This window comes from Mangifera indica, chromosome 6 (genome assembly GCF_011075055.1).
Source record: "Mangifera indica cultivar Alphonso chromosome 6, CATAS_Mindica_2.1, whole genome shotgun sequence".
Taxonomy (NCBI): Eukaryota; Viridiplantae; Streptophyta; class Magnoliopsida; order Sapindales; family Anacardiaceae; genus Mangifera; species Mangifera indica.
Window position 1 is genome coordinate 7,922,235 of NC_058142.1, and position 17,673 is coordinate 7,939,907.

Here is a 17,673-nt window from a genome sequence, read left to right on the forward strand (position 1 = left end):
TTGAGAAAACTCCTTCAAGGGACGGGAGGACTTCTTTCCCAAGAATTTGGACTCGAACTTGATCAAAGTCAATATTGAGGCCTGTAAGAAATTCAAAGATTCTCTCCCTTTCTACAAACTTCTACAACATAGCAACATCTTCTCCACATTTCATTTTAAAGTTTTGATAATAATCCAGTTCAAGCCAAAAACCTTTCATGGTACCATAGTACTCAGTGACAGAAAGGTTGCCTTGCTTTGTGGTGTTGATTTTAGTTCGGATCTCATAGATCACTGTAGCATCTTGTATTTTTGAATAGGTTTGGTGAACTGTTTCCCAAACTTCTCTTGCTGTTGTGAGGAACATGCAGGTCCGACTCACTTTGGGTGTCATGGAGTTCCATAACCATGACATGATCATGGAATCTTCTTCATCCCATTTTGCAAACGTGGTGTCCTCAGCAACAGGTCCAGTTCCCATAAGATGACTCAATTTTCCCTTTCCTTTGAGAAAGGTTTTAACAACTTGAGACGATTGAATATAATTTTGGCCATTGAGCCGGTAGGATGGCTGAATGTTCTGCAGTTCTCCTTTTGACTCAACTAGCATTTCAACTTTGTTAGCCTCAGTAACAGTAGGTTGATTCTCAGAATAACCCTCTGACATAATGATAGACAGAGAGGAAAAAACTGAAGAAGAATTCAACAACTAGCACCAAAGATTTAGAAAGATTTTTTGGTGTAGAATGGCCGTAGAGAGGCTCTGATACCATGAGCAGAAAACTGAAAAACTTCTTCACTTTTGATCATAAACAGAATACATTAATATAGTACAAGGTCAATGTCCTATTTAAGGAAAAAACTAATTCCTAATAATCTGACATAAACTAATTAAATCTGTCTAAATTAAAATCACAGTTGTTAGCTAAATTAGGAAGATTATAATCAGCCTAAATTATAGTTATTAGTTGTCAATTAGCTATTTACAACCATATACAATCTCCTAAACAAAGAATCCAAGATTCTCCAACAAACTCCATTGTTAGTTGTCTAATGTGATCTCTATTCTCCCTATAAAAAACTTATGAAAAGTTAAGTGATCATTTTAGGAGTCTTTTGTATATTCTGCCTCAAGTGAATGGTCTGTGTGCACATGTGATTTTTGTGCATATTTTATTGACTTCAATTTTGAGACGATTTCAGGGCATTTTTTTTTTCTCTATAACTTGTCAAACTGGGGCTGGTTTGGTTAAATCTTTGTGGTTTCATTGTTATGTCTTGTTTTGGATGTAGTTTTTTAGTGTTGGACTTCCGGCGCACCTACACGTTGACTTAATTTATCATTGTTAGTAATTTATGTTTCCTGTTTCAAATAAAAAGTGTTGTTTTTTTTCTGGGTATTTCTGTGATGCATTTGGTTCTTTTATGTCTTGTTTTTCAGTTCCCCTGAAGATAATCATCAGCAGACATCAGTTCCTGATAACTTCCATGGCCAGAAACCTGCTCCAGGACCAAGCTTGTTGGATAAAGTCCCAACTGGTGGCCTGGGGGAGCAGGCTCAATCAAACTCTAAACTTGGAGAAGAATCAGTTGCAATGGAGAAAGCTGATGTCCAACAGTTTTCACCTGATTTTTTTGGTGAGAAAAAAGTGTCTGATAATTGTGAAGGGCATCCAGTTAGCTCTAGTGATAGTGGAAGTGACAGTGACAGTGACAGTGGGAGCAGTGATAGTGGAAGTGACAGTGGAAGCCACAGTCGAAGTAGAAGTAGAAGCAGAAGCAGAAGCCCTGTTGGAAGTGGGAGTGGTAGTAGCAGTGATAGTGAAACTGATGCTTCTTCCAACAGCAAGGAGGCTTCTGATGAGGATGTGGATATTATGACTAGTGATGATGACAGAGAATACAAGCAAAAATTACCAACCTCTGAACCAGGTTTGTCAACATCGCCTATTCCCTGGAAAAGTGATGATGGCAGACCTACACAGAAAGAGAGAGATGAAAAGGAAGATGCTGATGGATCCGATGCAGTTGACATTGTGGGGCAAGGATCTGATGCAATTGACATTGAGAAAGACTTGCCTGATGATGGACAAGAAGTTGAAATGGATGTGAATACTAGTTTGATTCCCAGCAGAGAAGTTGAAAAACCAGTGGAAGCTACAACATCCTTGATTGATGATAATGAACTTCAAGAGCGCCAATATTTTATAGGAACTTTGTTTGATGATAAGGAACATATTGTCAAGGACAGCTTCAAGAGTGAGAGGTCTGATAGCCCTGAAAAGACATTGAAAAACAAATTCAAGAGGGGTCCTGATTTGAAGCACATTGATGAGATATCTGACCGTTCTAAAAGGTCTAAAGCTGATAGCTCAGTTCGACCCCCTATTACTGGGATTTGGGATTCTCAGTTCCCTGACAGCCCTCACAATTCATCACCAACTAGATCTATTGAAGATCCTTATAAGGGCCCCACAGCTCAAATGATGAATAGAGCTGACAGGGAGGGTATTGCTGATTTTGGCTTCCAAAAGGGCTACAATCAGGAATTTTCTGGGAGATCTGGTTCTGATTTTCAGCAGTCAGGTCAAAAGTCTTTTGATAAAAGTGCACGATCAAAGCCTCATGATACAGTAGAGAGACCAAATAAACATGACCGTAAGGTCTCTGTAAAGAATTCTTGGGGGTATGATGTTTTTCCTCCAAGAGAAAAAGCATCTAGGGATTCTCAAAATGAGGACAGCTTTACAAAGGAGAAAAAGGGGCCTAGAAATCTTAGGGAAGGTGGTCCTGGAAGTAAAAATTCAGTGCCACTTGATTCCAATAATGGTAAATATGGTGAAATGGCAGGAAAATTCAATGAGACTGGTCAGGTGGGAAATGGAAGAAGCAGCATACTCCAAAGAGAGCTTTCAGACTTGGAGGTGGGTGAACTTCGTGAACCATTGGATGAGGAAGCACTATTTAAGAAGCAATTTGATAGAAAAGGTTCAATTAAACAGTCGGAGAACAAGTCAAGCACTTCTGATAACTGCAATTCAGATTTGAGCAAGGGAAAACCTGTTGGAAAGGCCCCTTTGGACTCAGGGAAAACATCTCCACCCAATCTCAGCATTGGTATTAAGAGGACCCCAGAAAATCATATTGAAGATTCGACAAGAACACACCATAGGCCCACACAATCTCAGCCACAAGATCTTTCAAGAGTAGATCAAGCTGAAGTTGGGTCCCAGTTTAACAAATCAATGGATGCGAGTGGTAAATTCAGGCAAAGTGAAGCTGGAATGAGATTAGGTGGTGGTCTTGAAGGATTCGGAGAAAGCCATCGGAAAGCACCTGTTAGCGCTTCACAACAGCATGACTCTAAACAAGGATTAGTATCCCACTCAGTAAAGGAGAGTAAAATGCACACATCTAATTCAATGGCAGACTTGGTTGATGTGCGCAAGGACACAGTTTTGACAGAGAGCAATAATACTGATCGACGGAAGAGGGAATCTTCTTCAGATGAAGACAACTGTTCTTATTACAAGTATGAAAAGGATGAACCAGAACTCAAGGGACCAATTAAGGATATTTCTCAGTAAGTGCTCATATCTGATCTTATACATTAACGAATTCTCTTTTTCTTTTCTGCAAGGTTTATTCTTCTATTATTGCTGCTATTTTTGATCACCTGAGCCTGTGGTGTCTAATCAGGAATTGTATATTCTTTCTGGTTTTATGTTAGGTATGAAGAATATTTGCAGGAGTACCAAGATAAGTACGAAAGTTACATATCTTTGAACAAGATCCTGGAGAGCTACAGGTATTCTGAAGATTTCTTTCTGGGTGTCATTGCCATTTGTTTTCCTGTTACTTGTTTGACCAACATAGACTATTTGTAGAAAGAAGTTCCATAAACTTGGAAAAGACCTTAAATTTGCAAAAGATAGGGACATGGAGAGATATTACAAGCTCTTGGGGCAATTGGAGAACTCCTATCATCAATGTGGACCGGTATGCTTCTATCCAGCTTCTCAGGATTCATATTTTATTTTCTCCTAATTGTTCACCTGCCTGTTTAAATAATCAAATCCAGTGACTAGGTCATTTCACCATTCTCTTTTCTGCTTTAATTAAATTTGGGTTGTTTGAATCATCATGAGCTTTATGGAAGGGAATATAGAATTGTGGATATGATGAAGTTTAAGAGGTATAGGTTTTGATGGGTTATTGCTGTAATGGCAGGGCACTTTTCTGTATTCTGCCCAGAAAGTGGATCATGGCATTTCTTAAACCAAGCTAGAACAGTAGGATAGGATTTAGTCCATTAGTAGAATAGGCGTGTTACATATGCTTTCTAGATCTCTAAAATGCCACCATCTTCATCTTTCTTAACTTCAGATTTTAAACTCTCAACTAGATAGACCATGGAATATACACTTAGAACTTTTGCGCAAACTTCACCTAATGTTCTCTTGGTCTTGCTCCTTGTCACTGCTAGTTAATTGTGCCCATGTTCTCTTGGTCTTGCATTTTTGTAACCTGTTGGGACAGAATATTGGCAATGAAAAACCATATTTTCATGGGTCATGTCTTGTAAGAGTGAGTTATCAAGAGGAAGGTTAGATGTTGCAGAAGTAGAAAAGCACAAGTTCATGAATTAATGAGAACTCCAGGGATTTTGAAGTATATGCATTTCAGCTGCGTTCCTTTTGTTCATTTCTTCTTGCCAACTTCAGTGTTCTGATTTGAAATAACAATGAATCTTTCAGAAACATAAGAGGTTGAAGAAAATATTCCTCGTGCTACATGAAGAACTTAAGGTGATCCATCAAAATATTGTACTGAGTTTCTGGTTACTACTTAATTTGTCATTTAATCTTTTGCTTGAGTACATTTTTCTAGATGGTTCACGACTGTATGTTTTTTATATTGCAGCACCTTAAACAGAGGATGAAAGACTTTGCAGCATCATTCAATAAAGATTGAAGATTAATTTTTTTGCAAACCTATCAGTACAGGATGATTTACAGCATGGGGAACCAGGTAATGGGCATTTTGCACTCCCCACCTAAAATTCCAAAAAGATTAGAGAATTTTCATTCATAAAGGAATATAAAGGTTTGGGGATTAGCCAAAAGATATTCAAATGCCCACACTAATGTACATTATTCAGAAATGATATTTCAGTTTAATTACATTAACCTATTGTATAGTTGGGCAAAAGATAAGGGAATCACCCTTGTAAGATATGTTGGACTAACAGTGACAATCAAGTTAGTGGTTGTAATTTACATTTATAATGGAATGGAATTTTTAGCAAGTACAATATCAGAACATTTACATATGGCATTATTGATCAGAAACAGGATTGTACTTTTCCTGCCACAATTCAGATATATGGGTAGATGATTGTTTCATCCAAATTTACAATTCTAGAAGATAAATAACCCTAAGTTATCAAAGGCCAATGCAATGTTTCTACTTCTAGAGGCCTACATTGAATCTCTACATTCTGAATCAAAGGATGCTATAATTCCTTAATGGTTCTTTAGCTTAAGTATGATAGTATTTGTCTTTCAAAACATTCATTCTTACTATTCAATGACATTGTGGGATTAATACCTAAATAAGCCAACAACTATAGTCAAGCCCACTACCACAAAACAAAGGGAAATTACAGCAGGACAAAAGTAGTAAGCTTATGCTCTGATACCAATAATGTTTTCCACCTTAGTACTCTCTTTTCATGGTCCTCCATTAAAAATGCAATGTAAATCATTTTGAAAGATTAATGTCTTTTATGAAATGCTATTAGAAGTGATGAACCATTCTGTGATTGTTATATCATTATCTAAAAACCATTTTAACCTAATATTCATTCAAGTATGAACAATTAGTTCATTTTCAAATAATTCATTCAATAAATGGAGTGCTATATTTGCCCTCTCAACAAAAGACCAACCCTAGCTAGCAGAAAAGTATAGTTGGTACTGGTAGGTGAATTACACACTCCAAAGTGGCCAAACATCAAAATGACTTGCTTTAAAAAAGAAACTTATTTTCCCAATTTGTATACCAATTACTATAATAATGGATTTCCCACCATGAAGCAATTAAAGGCCGTGGGCAAACTCTATAAATAGTTAAACACCCCACCCCCTTTCAATTTGATGTTATGTAATTTGAGGAGAGCTTTGAAGGAAAAAAGAAACAGTTTGAAGAAAATAATCTCTCTTTAGTATATCATTTGCATTTCAGTCTCGTTTTACTTTCTTCCATTATACACACAACATGGTCTTAACACAAAGTGTTCAAGTATATTTCAATACCATAACTATCAAATATTTAATTTATACATGTTATTTATTATAATTGTTTCCCCTTTTGCAAAATACAAATTGTGGACATGTATATTTATGTTCTTATTATAATTATTTTCCCTTTTATGAAATACAAATTATGGATATTTACATTTATGCTTTTATTATAATTGTTTTCCTTTTTAAAAAAGCAAATTGTGCATATTTATGTTTATATTCCTTTTGTAAATGTTTGTGGATACAATGAATGGAAATTGTGGATATATATATCATAATTATAATGGTATCCCATTTGCAAAATCACAGAAAATATGGATATAAAGTTCTAAATATCATTAATTTGTATATAAAGTTTTCAATATTGTAACTTAAAACTCAAAGTTGTGTATATTAGTTAAAAAACTAGAAGTTTTGTGAAAATGAGACAAATATGAATCTAAAATTTTAAAAATTAATCCTTGTATATTGCTTTAAGATTGGATGGGAAAAAATACACTAAATGAGCACTTGATATGGGTCTTCCCATAGAATCTATGAGCCTAGGAAAAATAGTTAAAGAAAGAAATAAAGAATACTAATATAACAAGTCTAAAGTCACTATTTTTCTTTGGCATCACATCCTCTGGAAAGATTGTGAACCGAATGTGTGAATATAAAGAATTTACTAGAGTTGTACAAAAATTTGAAAGATAAAATTTAATATAAGAAATTAATAACACCCCTAGTGGTTAATATGAATGAACCCATATACTTACAAGATTATGAATCTACGAGTACAACTCTACCTTGTTTAGAATCATTTCCTAATTGAGGTTATAGAAAGAAAATATATTAGAAACCTATACAATATTGAATCGGAAGTTCTCCAATAATTTTTTTTTATGTTTTGGTAGACCATCTAGATTATCTAGAATCCACAATAATATGTAAAATTATTGAAAAGTTAAATATACATACACCAAATAATCATAAGATTTTATTGTCTAGTAATAAATTTTGTACCACTTATTCACAAAGTAAATTAGTGGTTAGATCATCTCTTTCCAAAGTTAGAGTTGCATCTCATTATTCTTACATAAGATTTAAAGGGACATATGTGGACCAATTCATTCACCTAGTGGATCATTTTGTTAATTTATTATTGTAATTGATGCATCTACACTATAATTTTATGTTTGTTTACTATTAACTTCTAATGTTGTTTTTACTAAACTATTAACACAAATTATCAAATTGAAGATATATTTCCTAGATTACCTAATGAAGTCAATGCAACTAGACAATACTAATGAATTTACATTCAAGATATTTGATAATTATTACATGTCTGTAGAAATTGATATTGAACATTGAGTCTTGTATGTTTACACTTAAAATGGATTAACTGAATCCCTGATTAAACATCTTTAAGTAATTACACGTATTTTATTATTAAGAATTATATTATCAATTTCTACTTGGGGACATACTATATTAAATGTTATATTGTTAATTCATTTGTAACCTTCTTCTTATCATTAATGTTCTCTTCTACAATTAGTTTTTGGATACTAACCTAATATATCCCATTTGAGGATTTTTTATTGTGTTATTTATGTTCATATCACATCTCTTTAATGCACTAAAATGAGACCCCAAAATTATCATATATATTGAACTATTGACATGTGATTTTTTTATTATAAGTTTTGTAAATTGTTACTTTGATAAGATAATATTCTTACTATGAGGGAAAAAGGAAATATCTCTTAAAATTAGACATGGATTTACTTGGTACTTACCTACCTTAAGGTAAGCTTTCAAAGAAAAAGAAATAGTTGAAGAAAAAATTTTCTCTTTAATATGTTATTCTTTGATCCTTTGCATTTATTTTCTTATCCTTTACATTTCAATCTTTTTACTTTGCAATTCGACATACACATAACTAGACATGGCAAGGGGTAAGACCCTTTTTAACCTAACACAAGGGGCACGACCCGTTATCCACTACTATAGTGGGTCATGCCAGAGCCTAGAAATTAGGTCTATGGGTCGATCAGCATGATTCATTACTGTAACAGGTTGTGTAAAATAAAAAAAAAATGGTAATGGCTAGCCACCCAACGATTACTGGCTAGGCTAAGAGACCAGTAGTCATTGCCAAAATCAATTTTTTTATACAAACTCTCCCCCCTCCCCCTCCTCATCCCCACAACATAATTTTCCAATCTTTCTCTCTTCATTTTCTTTGATTTCTCAATCTCAAACCTTCTCAAACTCAATCAATTTTTAATTTTATCTAATAACTTAATTTTCGTTTGTTTTACAATTTTTTATTTTCTTCCTTTGTTCTTTTCCTTTTAAATATTTTGATAAATTTGTCTAAACAAAATATGTGTTTAAATGATTGGTATGAAAAAGTTGAAGTAATAGATAAAACAAAAGTCAGAAGTGACACTATCTAATAGCCACGCTTACAAGTTTCTTGGTGCTTATGTTGACGGTGTGTATGAGGAACAACTATCTTGAATCAAACGTCAAGTAAACCAAAAAGATATAGTTAGAGAAAACAAGTCCCAGGACGACATCACCAATAAACTACAACCACTAATACAATGCCACATTAGGGCATGAAGAGTGCATCAAAGATTCTTCTAGAATCCACTTGTTTATGAAGTTGTAACTCTAGATTTTTTCCACACAATACATTGAAATCTCCATGTTTAGAGATAGTGAGGACGCTACTCTCACCATTATTGTGTCATCGATGATGTAAACATAACCATGGGTGGAGATGTCATGAAACCATCAGTTTATCGCTTTTGGAGGTGAAATTGTGAAGTGAAGTTTTGAGGGTTTGGTGGATTTGAAGTGATGAAGAGAGTTGGCGCATGAGGAATAATGTGAGAGTGATTTATGAAATGAGTACATATGTGTGAGAGAGTGAGTTTTTTTTATTAAGTAAAATTTTAGAGTTTTTTAATTAGAATACGAATATAAGTAATATAATTATATAATTGATTTTATATCATTTAAGAATAAATAAAAAAATATAATTTGAAGAGTTGCCCTATTATTTTTTGAAGTGCTATCCTTTATTGTATTAATTTGAAAACAAATATAAATTAGTAAAATTTAATTTATATTGAAAACTTCAATTTAGTATTAAAAAACTTGATCAGTTTACTACAAGCCCATGGTCCAATCCAACTAGACCCTGATACGACATGACTTACCATATTGCGGGTTGTGATCAGCCTGACCACAAGACCCATATTGTAGCGGCCTTAACCTGGCATGGTCCACTGCTATGACAAGCTGAGCCAAGGCTGATCCACCCACCCCATGGCATCTCTGCACATAACACAACACCAGCACAAACAGTAATTTTTAGATAAGTATATTAAATATTTAAAAATAAAAAATAAAAAACCATCTACCGAGCCACAGCACATGATAAAAAACTATCTTTCTTGCTTCTAAAATCTCTCCATAAATTCATTCACGCACGGTCACAGAGCCCTCTGAGATATCTGATCAGCAACAACTCTGGGCAAAGCAAGTGAAAATATTTAATTTTTGAACAGAAGCGAATAAAGGAATCCTTTTTTCACTCTAGAAAGTCGGTTATTTATTGTTCAAGCTCTCTACTTTTCGTTGGATTCTTCAGGTATTTTACGGGTTCTTGTCATTTTACCATGGGTATTGATCAAAACTCGAAATTTTCTTTCGGGTATTGCTAAAAAATTGATCTTTGTTGCTTGTTCAGTTCTGGGGTTGGTTTCTTTCGTGGGTTTTGATTAAACTATGAATTCTTGTCGTTCTTTATTTTGATTTTGTGATTAAGTGAGAAGCGTGTTTAGTTTTTGTTATGGGGAGTGTTTGGGGGACTGTTGGAATGTTTGCCGAACAGTGAAGAAGAAATTAATGAAAATTAGATTGCATAATTAAGTAAATAAACCAATTGTTTCTACTTTAATTAATCATTGGTGTTAATGATATAATTTACTGGGACTATTTGTTGTTGATTAGTTTAGTGTATATGGTATTATACTGTTGGGTCTGATATTTGGCTTTTTTCTTAGGGCTGGTGCTGCCTTTAGTTTCTAGTAAGGTGAAGGATTTATTAACTATTCAATTTATGATTTGTGCTGTTTCGTTTTATTCATTTATTTTTCTTTGCTGTGATTTTTGAGGATTTGTTGTTAAGGCCAAATGAAAATCTGTGAAGTGTGTTTGTGGTAACAGACTGTGAAGTACTGTGAAATTCAGGTGTGCATAAAATTGTCATGCTGAATGTTGCTACCGGTCGGTGGATTAGGAATGAATTCCACTATGGATGATATGAACTTGATTCAGCAGGCACAAAGGCACCACCTGGTTGTGAGAGAGCTTGGAGAGGAGATTGATCTGGAAATTGGACCAGGGGATGATGACCCATCATTTGCCAATACTCCTCTCATGGGTGGCCCTCGTGAACCAACTGCTGACGAGCATGATGATACCAAGCAGATGGCAATGGTTTCTCAACTCCCCAATGATGATCAAGACATGTCAAAGACGCAACCAGCAAAGAGGAAGAAAAAAGTGGTGAAAAGGTGGAGGGAGGAATGGGCTGATACCTACAAGTGGGCTTATGTTGATGTGAAAGAAGGAACACCCAGGATATTCTGCTCCATTTGCAGAGAGTATGGTAGGAAGCATAGAAGGAATCCTTATGGGAATGAGGGTAGTCGGAACATGCAGATGAGTGCACTTGAAGAACACAACAACAGTTTACTTCACAAAGAGGCTCTTCGACTTCAGATGGCATCCAAGGATAAAATTATTGTTGACAAACCTATTTATGTAAAAGGTCTGCCATCCCATTCCGATATATCTTGTGGGCTTGTGTGGAAACTGAAAGCATTCACCATTGGTCTTTGGAAATTATTAATTTCTATTTCATTAAGAGTTGCTCTAATATTGCTTTCTGCTTTTACAAAAGTTGAAGTTTGTTTGAGTTCAAATATGTTGATAAGACTTTTAGAAAAATAAGTGGTTTGATGAATAGTCTGCAGGGGATAGTGGACTTTGCTGGTTTTTGGTATATGAAATATAATAACTTTGCTACTTGAAAAGGAATTGGTTTTGTGTCTTATTATTTACTAAATGTTTTCTCCTTTCTTTAATAATAATTACTTTTGCAACAAAAAGTAATCAATAGACTGAAACTAGAGCATTCTTAATATTGTGCCTGCAAGATAAAGTTTGTGTACACCAAAATGAACAGTTTGAGGCTCTTTTGGCTCATTCTCCATCTTCTGCCAATTCATATTTGAAACATCAAGCTAGTTACATCCATATTTATTTTGAAATTTGCATTAACATCTCATATCCTCACTACACTACGACACAATTATAAATTTTTATGCCACAGTCTTCTTTAAGACAGTCTGACATTTTTTACAACCTAATGAAGCTCTTATGTCAAAAACGGCTGGATCAATTGTCGAAGCTGCATTGAAAAGGGATCCTCATGAGGTCGAGTTCATACAATCTGTGCAAGAAGCTGTCCATGCTTTAGAAAGAGTGATTGCAAAAAATTCCCAGTGAGTTCCATTGATATGAAGTGTTGCATGTTGTATTATCTTATCCAGAAGAGAGGAGTCTATGGTTGAGCATATCACTGATCTCTTTATTTTCCATAATTTATTTTCAGTTACGTCAATATCATGGAGCGGCTGTTAGAGCCAGAGCGCATGATTGTTTTCCGAGTTCCATGGGTGGATGACAGGGGTGAGACTCATGTTAGTCGAGGCTTTCGGGTACAATTTAACCAGGCATTGGGTCCATGCAGGGGTGGTATCCGCTTTCATCCTTCAGTGAACTTAAGCATTGCCAAATTTCTTGGTTTTGAGCAGGTTCTGTCTGAAGTCCAGTGTTAATGTTCCTTGACTGCTTGATAGTTCTGTGTCCCAACTTTATGCCTTAACTTTATAGTTCTTTATCTTTATCCTTCTCGGATGACATGCAATGTCAGTTGAAGTGGTTTATGAAAGCTCCCCTTTTTTATAACAGGCCAGCTCCTGAACCAGTACTGCCTGAAGATGAATAGATACATAAATTATCATTAAGCTAATTTCATAGATGTTAGCAAACACAAAATAGCTTTCATAGTTTATAATATCATTGAAAATGGTTGAAGTGCTTCAACTGCTATACAGTATCATAGTTTCTTCCTTTTACAGACGTTAAAGAATGCTTTATCACCATACAAACTTGGAGGGGCAGCAGGTGGAAGTGATTTTGATCCTAAAGGAAAAAGTGATAATGAGGTAAGATCTTTGTTCTATATTAGATGGTATTTCAGTAAGCTCCTTCTTAGAAATTCTGAAAGTTTTTCTTACAGTTCTTTGTGAAATCCACGCTGGCAGATCATGCGCTTTTGCCAAAGTTTCATGAATGAGATCTATAGATATCTGGGTCCCGACAAGGTAACTTACAGATCTCCATTTCTTTTTCCTTAATCTTTTTGAAGTCTCTGAGTTTTGTGTGATTTTAGGACCTTCCATCAGAAGAGATGGGTGTTGGCACTCGAGAGATGGGGTATCTCTTTGGGCAATATAGACGTCTTGCTGGTCATTTTCAGGTACTTAAAAACACTTGAAAGAGGCTGTTTAACATGTGAGATTTGTCTTGTAATTTTCTTCTTGTATGCTCTTTATTGTCTGTTTTTTCCATTATTATTATTGTTGGCATCATTATTTTTTAATTATGAGTGGTTTTTTGCATTGTTTTCAGTCTATGAACGCTTTCATAAGTTTAAGACTTCACGTGGCTCCATGTGTATGCTTTATGCAGGGAAGTTTTACAGGGCCAAGGATATTTTGGTCTGGTTCTAGCCTTCGAACTGAAGCAACTGGCTATGGTCTGGTAATTAATATTTCATTTCAACTCTTTATTTCCATTTTGTTTTTGGTGGGTGCATGGGAACTACAGTGAAGAAATGTGAGAGTGCATGCATTTGTTTTCTGACTCTGCCATCATGGGCAATTGATTTTTTAATTTTTTACCCTTGTTTTAAACATCTTGCAATTTAACAAGGCCTATTCTTTGTAGGTTTTCTTTGCCCAGCTTATTCTTGCAGACATGAATAAGGAGCTCAAGGGACTGAGGTTCCTCTCTGAACTTCCTATTATTACATTTTATGCTTACTAGGATTGATAACTCATGACCTTAATGTAGGGTTATTTTACCATATTGACCATAAGACTGTGATACGATTAGGAAATAATTGAAATTATAATTAAAGATTATGATAGGATTGGAAATAATGGAATTTGAACTATGATAAAGATTGAATTAGGATATGGGGGAATAAAAGGGGCAGCATAAGGAGGAAACAGGGGGAGAAGAAAAATATGGTGTTTTAGGCAGCTTAGGCTGTGAGCAGCCTTTGAGGGCTGATTGGGAGGTCTCTACCGTCTCGAATGACTGGAAATAGGAGGTCTCAGCTCCTTGAATTGCCAGTTTATCTATTGTAAACCACCTTTATCAATAAAAAGCTTTTCTATTCTCTTTATTTTTTGTGTTTTTGCTATTATTTGGTGGAATAATTGGCTAGGATCCTATCAGACTGCAATTTGACTTCGATATTTATTTGATGGTTTCTTGACCTGCATTTAAGATGTAGTTTTTTCTTGTTCATAGAATCTTTATATGTTGTAACGTTACCTTTATGAGCATCTCTTGCTCATCTTTCTGGTTACATCTATTTATTGCTTGATCAATTTATAAGTGCTTAGAATTTTCCTTGTTGAAAGTTGTATTTCAAATTCCCTGTTATTAATTTATTCTATAAATCTCTCATCCAGATGTAGTGTAAGTGGATCTGGAAAAATTGCCATGCATGTTCTAGAAAAGCTTGTTGCCTATGGTGCTGTCCCCATTACCGTGTCAGGTAATTTTTTGTTTGTGGTGAACATTGTAGAAGTATAAGATTAGTGCTGAAACTAGATTAACATAGGTTTTTAATTTTTCCTTTATATCTTTTACTCCAAGATTTGGACGGGCAGCCAAGACCTTTATACTGAGAGCATGTTTGCTGCTCTGGTATGCATGCATGGTTTCTTTTATGATATAAACAAGACCAACTAGTTAAGCTGAGGGTTTTATTAGTACATGCACACAAGCTACCAAGCAAACAATTAAAACTGTCACATATTTGTTTTAGTTAATGGTTGTAGTCTGCAAAAGTTTGTCGAGACAGTGTTGATTATCAATTATTTAGTGTCTTTTCCAGTGAATGGCTACTGGTGTAGTTACCTCTCATTAGTCATTGCCTTCCTCTTGCACAGATTCAAAAGGATATTTGGTGGATGAGGATGGATTTGACTACATGAAAATAACATTTTTGAGGGATATAAAAGCTCAGCAGAGAAGTTTGAGGTGTATTTTTTTTTTGGGGTTCATCTTGCATCTTCTATAATCAAATTGTCAATTTTGATATTCTTAGGTCAATGTTATCTTTATTTTGCATCTGCAGAGACTACTCAAAGACATATGCTCGGTCTAAGTACTATGATGAAGCAAAACCTTGGAGTGAAAGGTGTGATGTTGCATTTCCTTGTGCTTCTCAGAATGAAATAGATCAGTCTGATGCCATTAATTTGGTTAATTCAGGTTGTCGTATACTTGTAGAAGGTAGTAATTCACTCTATAAGGTGCAATGGCTTTTAGTTTTTTTTTCCCTGAATTTATGAGAAAAATAAATATCTATGAACTGATGTTATTATATATTATTATGTGCTGTCTAGGTTCAAATATGCCGTGTACCCCTGAGGCGGTTGATGTTCTGCGAAAAGCTAATGTGCTTACTGCACCTGCCATGGCTGCTGGTGCTGGAGGGGTGTGTTCTTTACTTCTACAAGGCATATGCATCTTTATGTTTATGCTTTTAGTTTGGTTAATAGGTTCCTACCAAGAGTTTGGTTTACTTCTAGAGGGGTGTGTTCTTTACTTCTAGAAGGCATATGCATCTTTACTTCTATAGGTTTTGAAACTTTTTCTGCATTAACAGCTTGGTGTACAGCTTGCTATATGTTATGATAATGATTAATATTGAATTTTGCACTGTTGTGACATGATAGGTTTTTTTTTTTTTGAAATGCTTTATTGTCACCAATAGAGGTTCTACACCACACTTTCATTGACTGTCAGAGTGCCATGTTTAAGAACATTTTTTTCTTTTTGTTTAAAATGAATCTGACTATAGATGTAATCGTAAGTAGATACATTCCAGAACTGTTGATTAGTAATTCAACCTATGTATTAATTATACAGATTCAGTCCCAAGTACCAGTAAATGGGCTGAATTATTGTGTATGGTATTACATAACAATGTAAGAATATGATGCACTTCAATCCACTCAATAGCCATTTCATCCCAAAAGTGGGTAACTATCTTCTTGAACTCTTGTTGCAAGTGTTTTGAGTTGAAGGTGGGATATATAAGCCATGGCTGCTTCGGCTGTTTTACATTCGTCCATTTGTTTTGATAAAATTTTTTGCTGTCTTTTTCTTATATGTATATATTTTTTGAATTGTTGATCAACTTGGCTACAGGTTGTTGCTGGTGAACTTGAATTAAACCATGAGTGCAATTTGATGCACTGGTCACCTGAGGACTTCGAATCTAAATTACAGGTTTGACTATATATTTTAACTATAACTTAAAAAATGTAAATAGATTTGAGCATATTTCTCAATATTTTGGGCCTTTTAACCACATCGATGAAATATTAGGTTATATGTTTTTGAGTGGACCCCAAAGAAATTCATTATAGTGGAATTTACTATGAAACCAAAACCATCCTTCTCCTGTGAAAATTCACTTATTTAACTGTTAAAATGACTTGAAAAATTTAGAATTTCAAAGTGGGTCTTGATGTGAAGATAAGGAAATAGTGCATTTAGTTCAGCTCCTCTAGGATCTTCCATATTGTGCTGTAGTATTAACCATAATTAAGTTCGTAAGTCTAAACGGTCATGACTGTATGGGTTGCTTATCTTATTTTTACAGGAAGCAATGAAGCAGACATACCAGAGAGCCCTAAAAGCAGCAACTGATTTTGGCTATCAGAAAGAGAATCCAGAGTGAGTACTGAAGCAGAGATTTACTCTTCTGTAACACCTTTTTTTACCTATAATGTTTTTCTGTGAATTATACACCATTTCTTCTCTTGTTATTATCAACTCTTTAACTAAGTCTACATTAATGCCAATATGATGCCATTTCTAGTCCAAAACAAGTCGGTGTAATGATCATCTGGCATTTTATTGTTAATTAGCCAAAACTGTACTCAACCTTGTACTCAGCAGAGACTGTATTACTGTTCTTATTTTCTTCTTGTGTTTGCCAGGGCTTTAGTACATGGAGCAGTTATCTCAGCTTTTCTGACTATTGCACAAGCTATGACTGATCAAGGGTGTGTATAGAACATGAACAATGTACAATTCTTTGCAAGCTCCCCTGATTCAATTTCTGTTGATCGACGTCTATCACGGGCTTAGAGGCTTGCAGTAAAAATTCTATGATCAAGATACTTTGTAACGAGTATGTAATATAATTGTCTCTTCCAAAAAAATCTGGAGATCTGATCATCAAGCATAAGATTTATTTTAAACAATGTGTAGTTAGCACTAGACTAGGAAGTGTATTGATTTGTTTCCAGAAAAATTTGTTTGTCAGTATGTAAGAGCTCTCTCAATTTTTTACTGCAATGCTGTAAAATACCCATTTAGTGACTTTGAAAATAAAATCTAATCATGTATTGTACGGCTGTGGGCTTAGGGAAAGTGAGAGAAATAAGCTTCTTATGGATTCCTTTGACTGAGAATTTGATGCAAGTAAGGATAATTTGTGGAAGAAGACCTTTCAAGTTTCAATGACTAGCATCAGCATTCTAGTTCTGCTGCTTCACCAAAGTATGGTAAGTTCTTGGATTGCAATTTGCATTGAATGATAAAGGGGCATTCACTAGATTTTATAAACGTTAGGGAGATGATTTTGGGACAAAAAGATCTTATCAAGACCTTGTTTAAGAAGGCAGCATAAACATGACAAAGAATGATTAATAAATTTTTTTTCATAAAAGCATAATGTTTCCTTTTTACAGCACGATTCAAGTATGAAACACTTAAACAAGGATATTCAGTACCTCAAACAAAAACTTTTTGCATCGTCAGATTTTATCGACAGTCTTTGCATGTGGTGAAATCCAGAGCAAGCAATCCACTGCATTTTCTATTGTGACACTCTAATGGTGGTTTAACTATTAACAAGTTCAAATGCTTGACACGACCAAGCGGGTCGATATGGTTTGCCTCAATTCCCTAGGAAAAAGCACGTTATCGGCAGAAAAAA

The 17,673-nt window shown here is 34.8% G+C and overlaps 2 protein-coding genes across 4 annotated transcripts in view; both read left to right on the forward strand.

Moving 5' to 3' along the window:
- Nucleotides 1-5,293, forward strand: part of LOC123219059 (dentin sialophosphoprotein-like) — a 15,160-nt gene extending 9,867 nt beyond the window's left edge. The window contains exons 8-12 of the mRNA XM_044640775.1: nucleotides 1,421-3,562; nucleotides 3,710-3,787; nucleotides 3,867-3,978; nucleotides 4,737-4,787; nucleotides 4,903-5,293. Of these exons, the coding sequence (XP_044496710.1) occupies nucleotides 1,421-3,562; nucleotides 3,710-3,787; nucleotides 3,867-3,978; nucleotides 4,737-4,787; nucleotides 4,903-4,953 (2,434 nt within the window). The 3' untranslated portion in view covers nucleotides 4,954-5,293. The remainder of the gene's footprint in view (nucleotides 1-1,420; nucleotides 3,563-3,709; nucleotides 3,788-3,866; nucleotides 3,979-4,736; nucleotides 4,788-4,902) is intronic.
- A 4,413-nt stretch (nucleotides 5,294-9,706) lies between these two features.
- Nucleotides 9,707-17,085, forward strand: LOC123219351 (NADP-specific glutamate dehydrogenase-like). Of its 3 annotated transcripts, XM_044641257.1 has the most exons (17): nucleotides 9,707-9,936; nucleotides 10,352-10,380; nucleotides 10,515-11,121; nucleotides 11,728-11,857; nucleotides 11,968-12,169; nucleotides 12,497-12,583; nucleotides 12,683-12,742; nucleotides 12,811-12,897; nucleotides 13,110-13,181; nucleotides 13,368-13,423; nucleotides 14,123-14,208; nucleotides 14,606-14,696; nucleotides 14,794-14,951; nucleotides 15,065-15,156; nucleotides 15,873-15,953; nucleotides 16,330-16,403; nucleotides 16,670-17,085. In XM_044641257.1, the coding sequence occupies exons 3-17, from the start codon at nucleotides 10,563-10,565 to the stop codon at nucleotides 16,743-16,745; spliced, it is 1,911 nt and encodes a 636-aa protein (XP_044497192.1). In that variant the 5' UTR covers nucleotides 9,707-9,936; nucleotides 10,352-10,380; nucleotides 10,515-10,562; the 3' UTR covers nucleotides 16,746-17,085. The 3 variants fall into 3 exon arrangements, with proteins under 3 accessions (XP_044497192.1, XP_044497191.1, XP_044497193.1); XM_044641256.1 differs by lacking the exon at nucleotides 10,352-10,380; XM_044641258.1 differs by lacking the exon at nucleotides 10,352-10,380 and having other exon boundaries at nucleotides 10,539-11,121.
- Nucleotides 17,086-17,673: the final 588 nt, after the last annotated feature.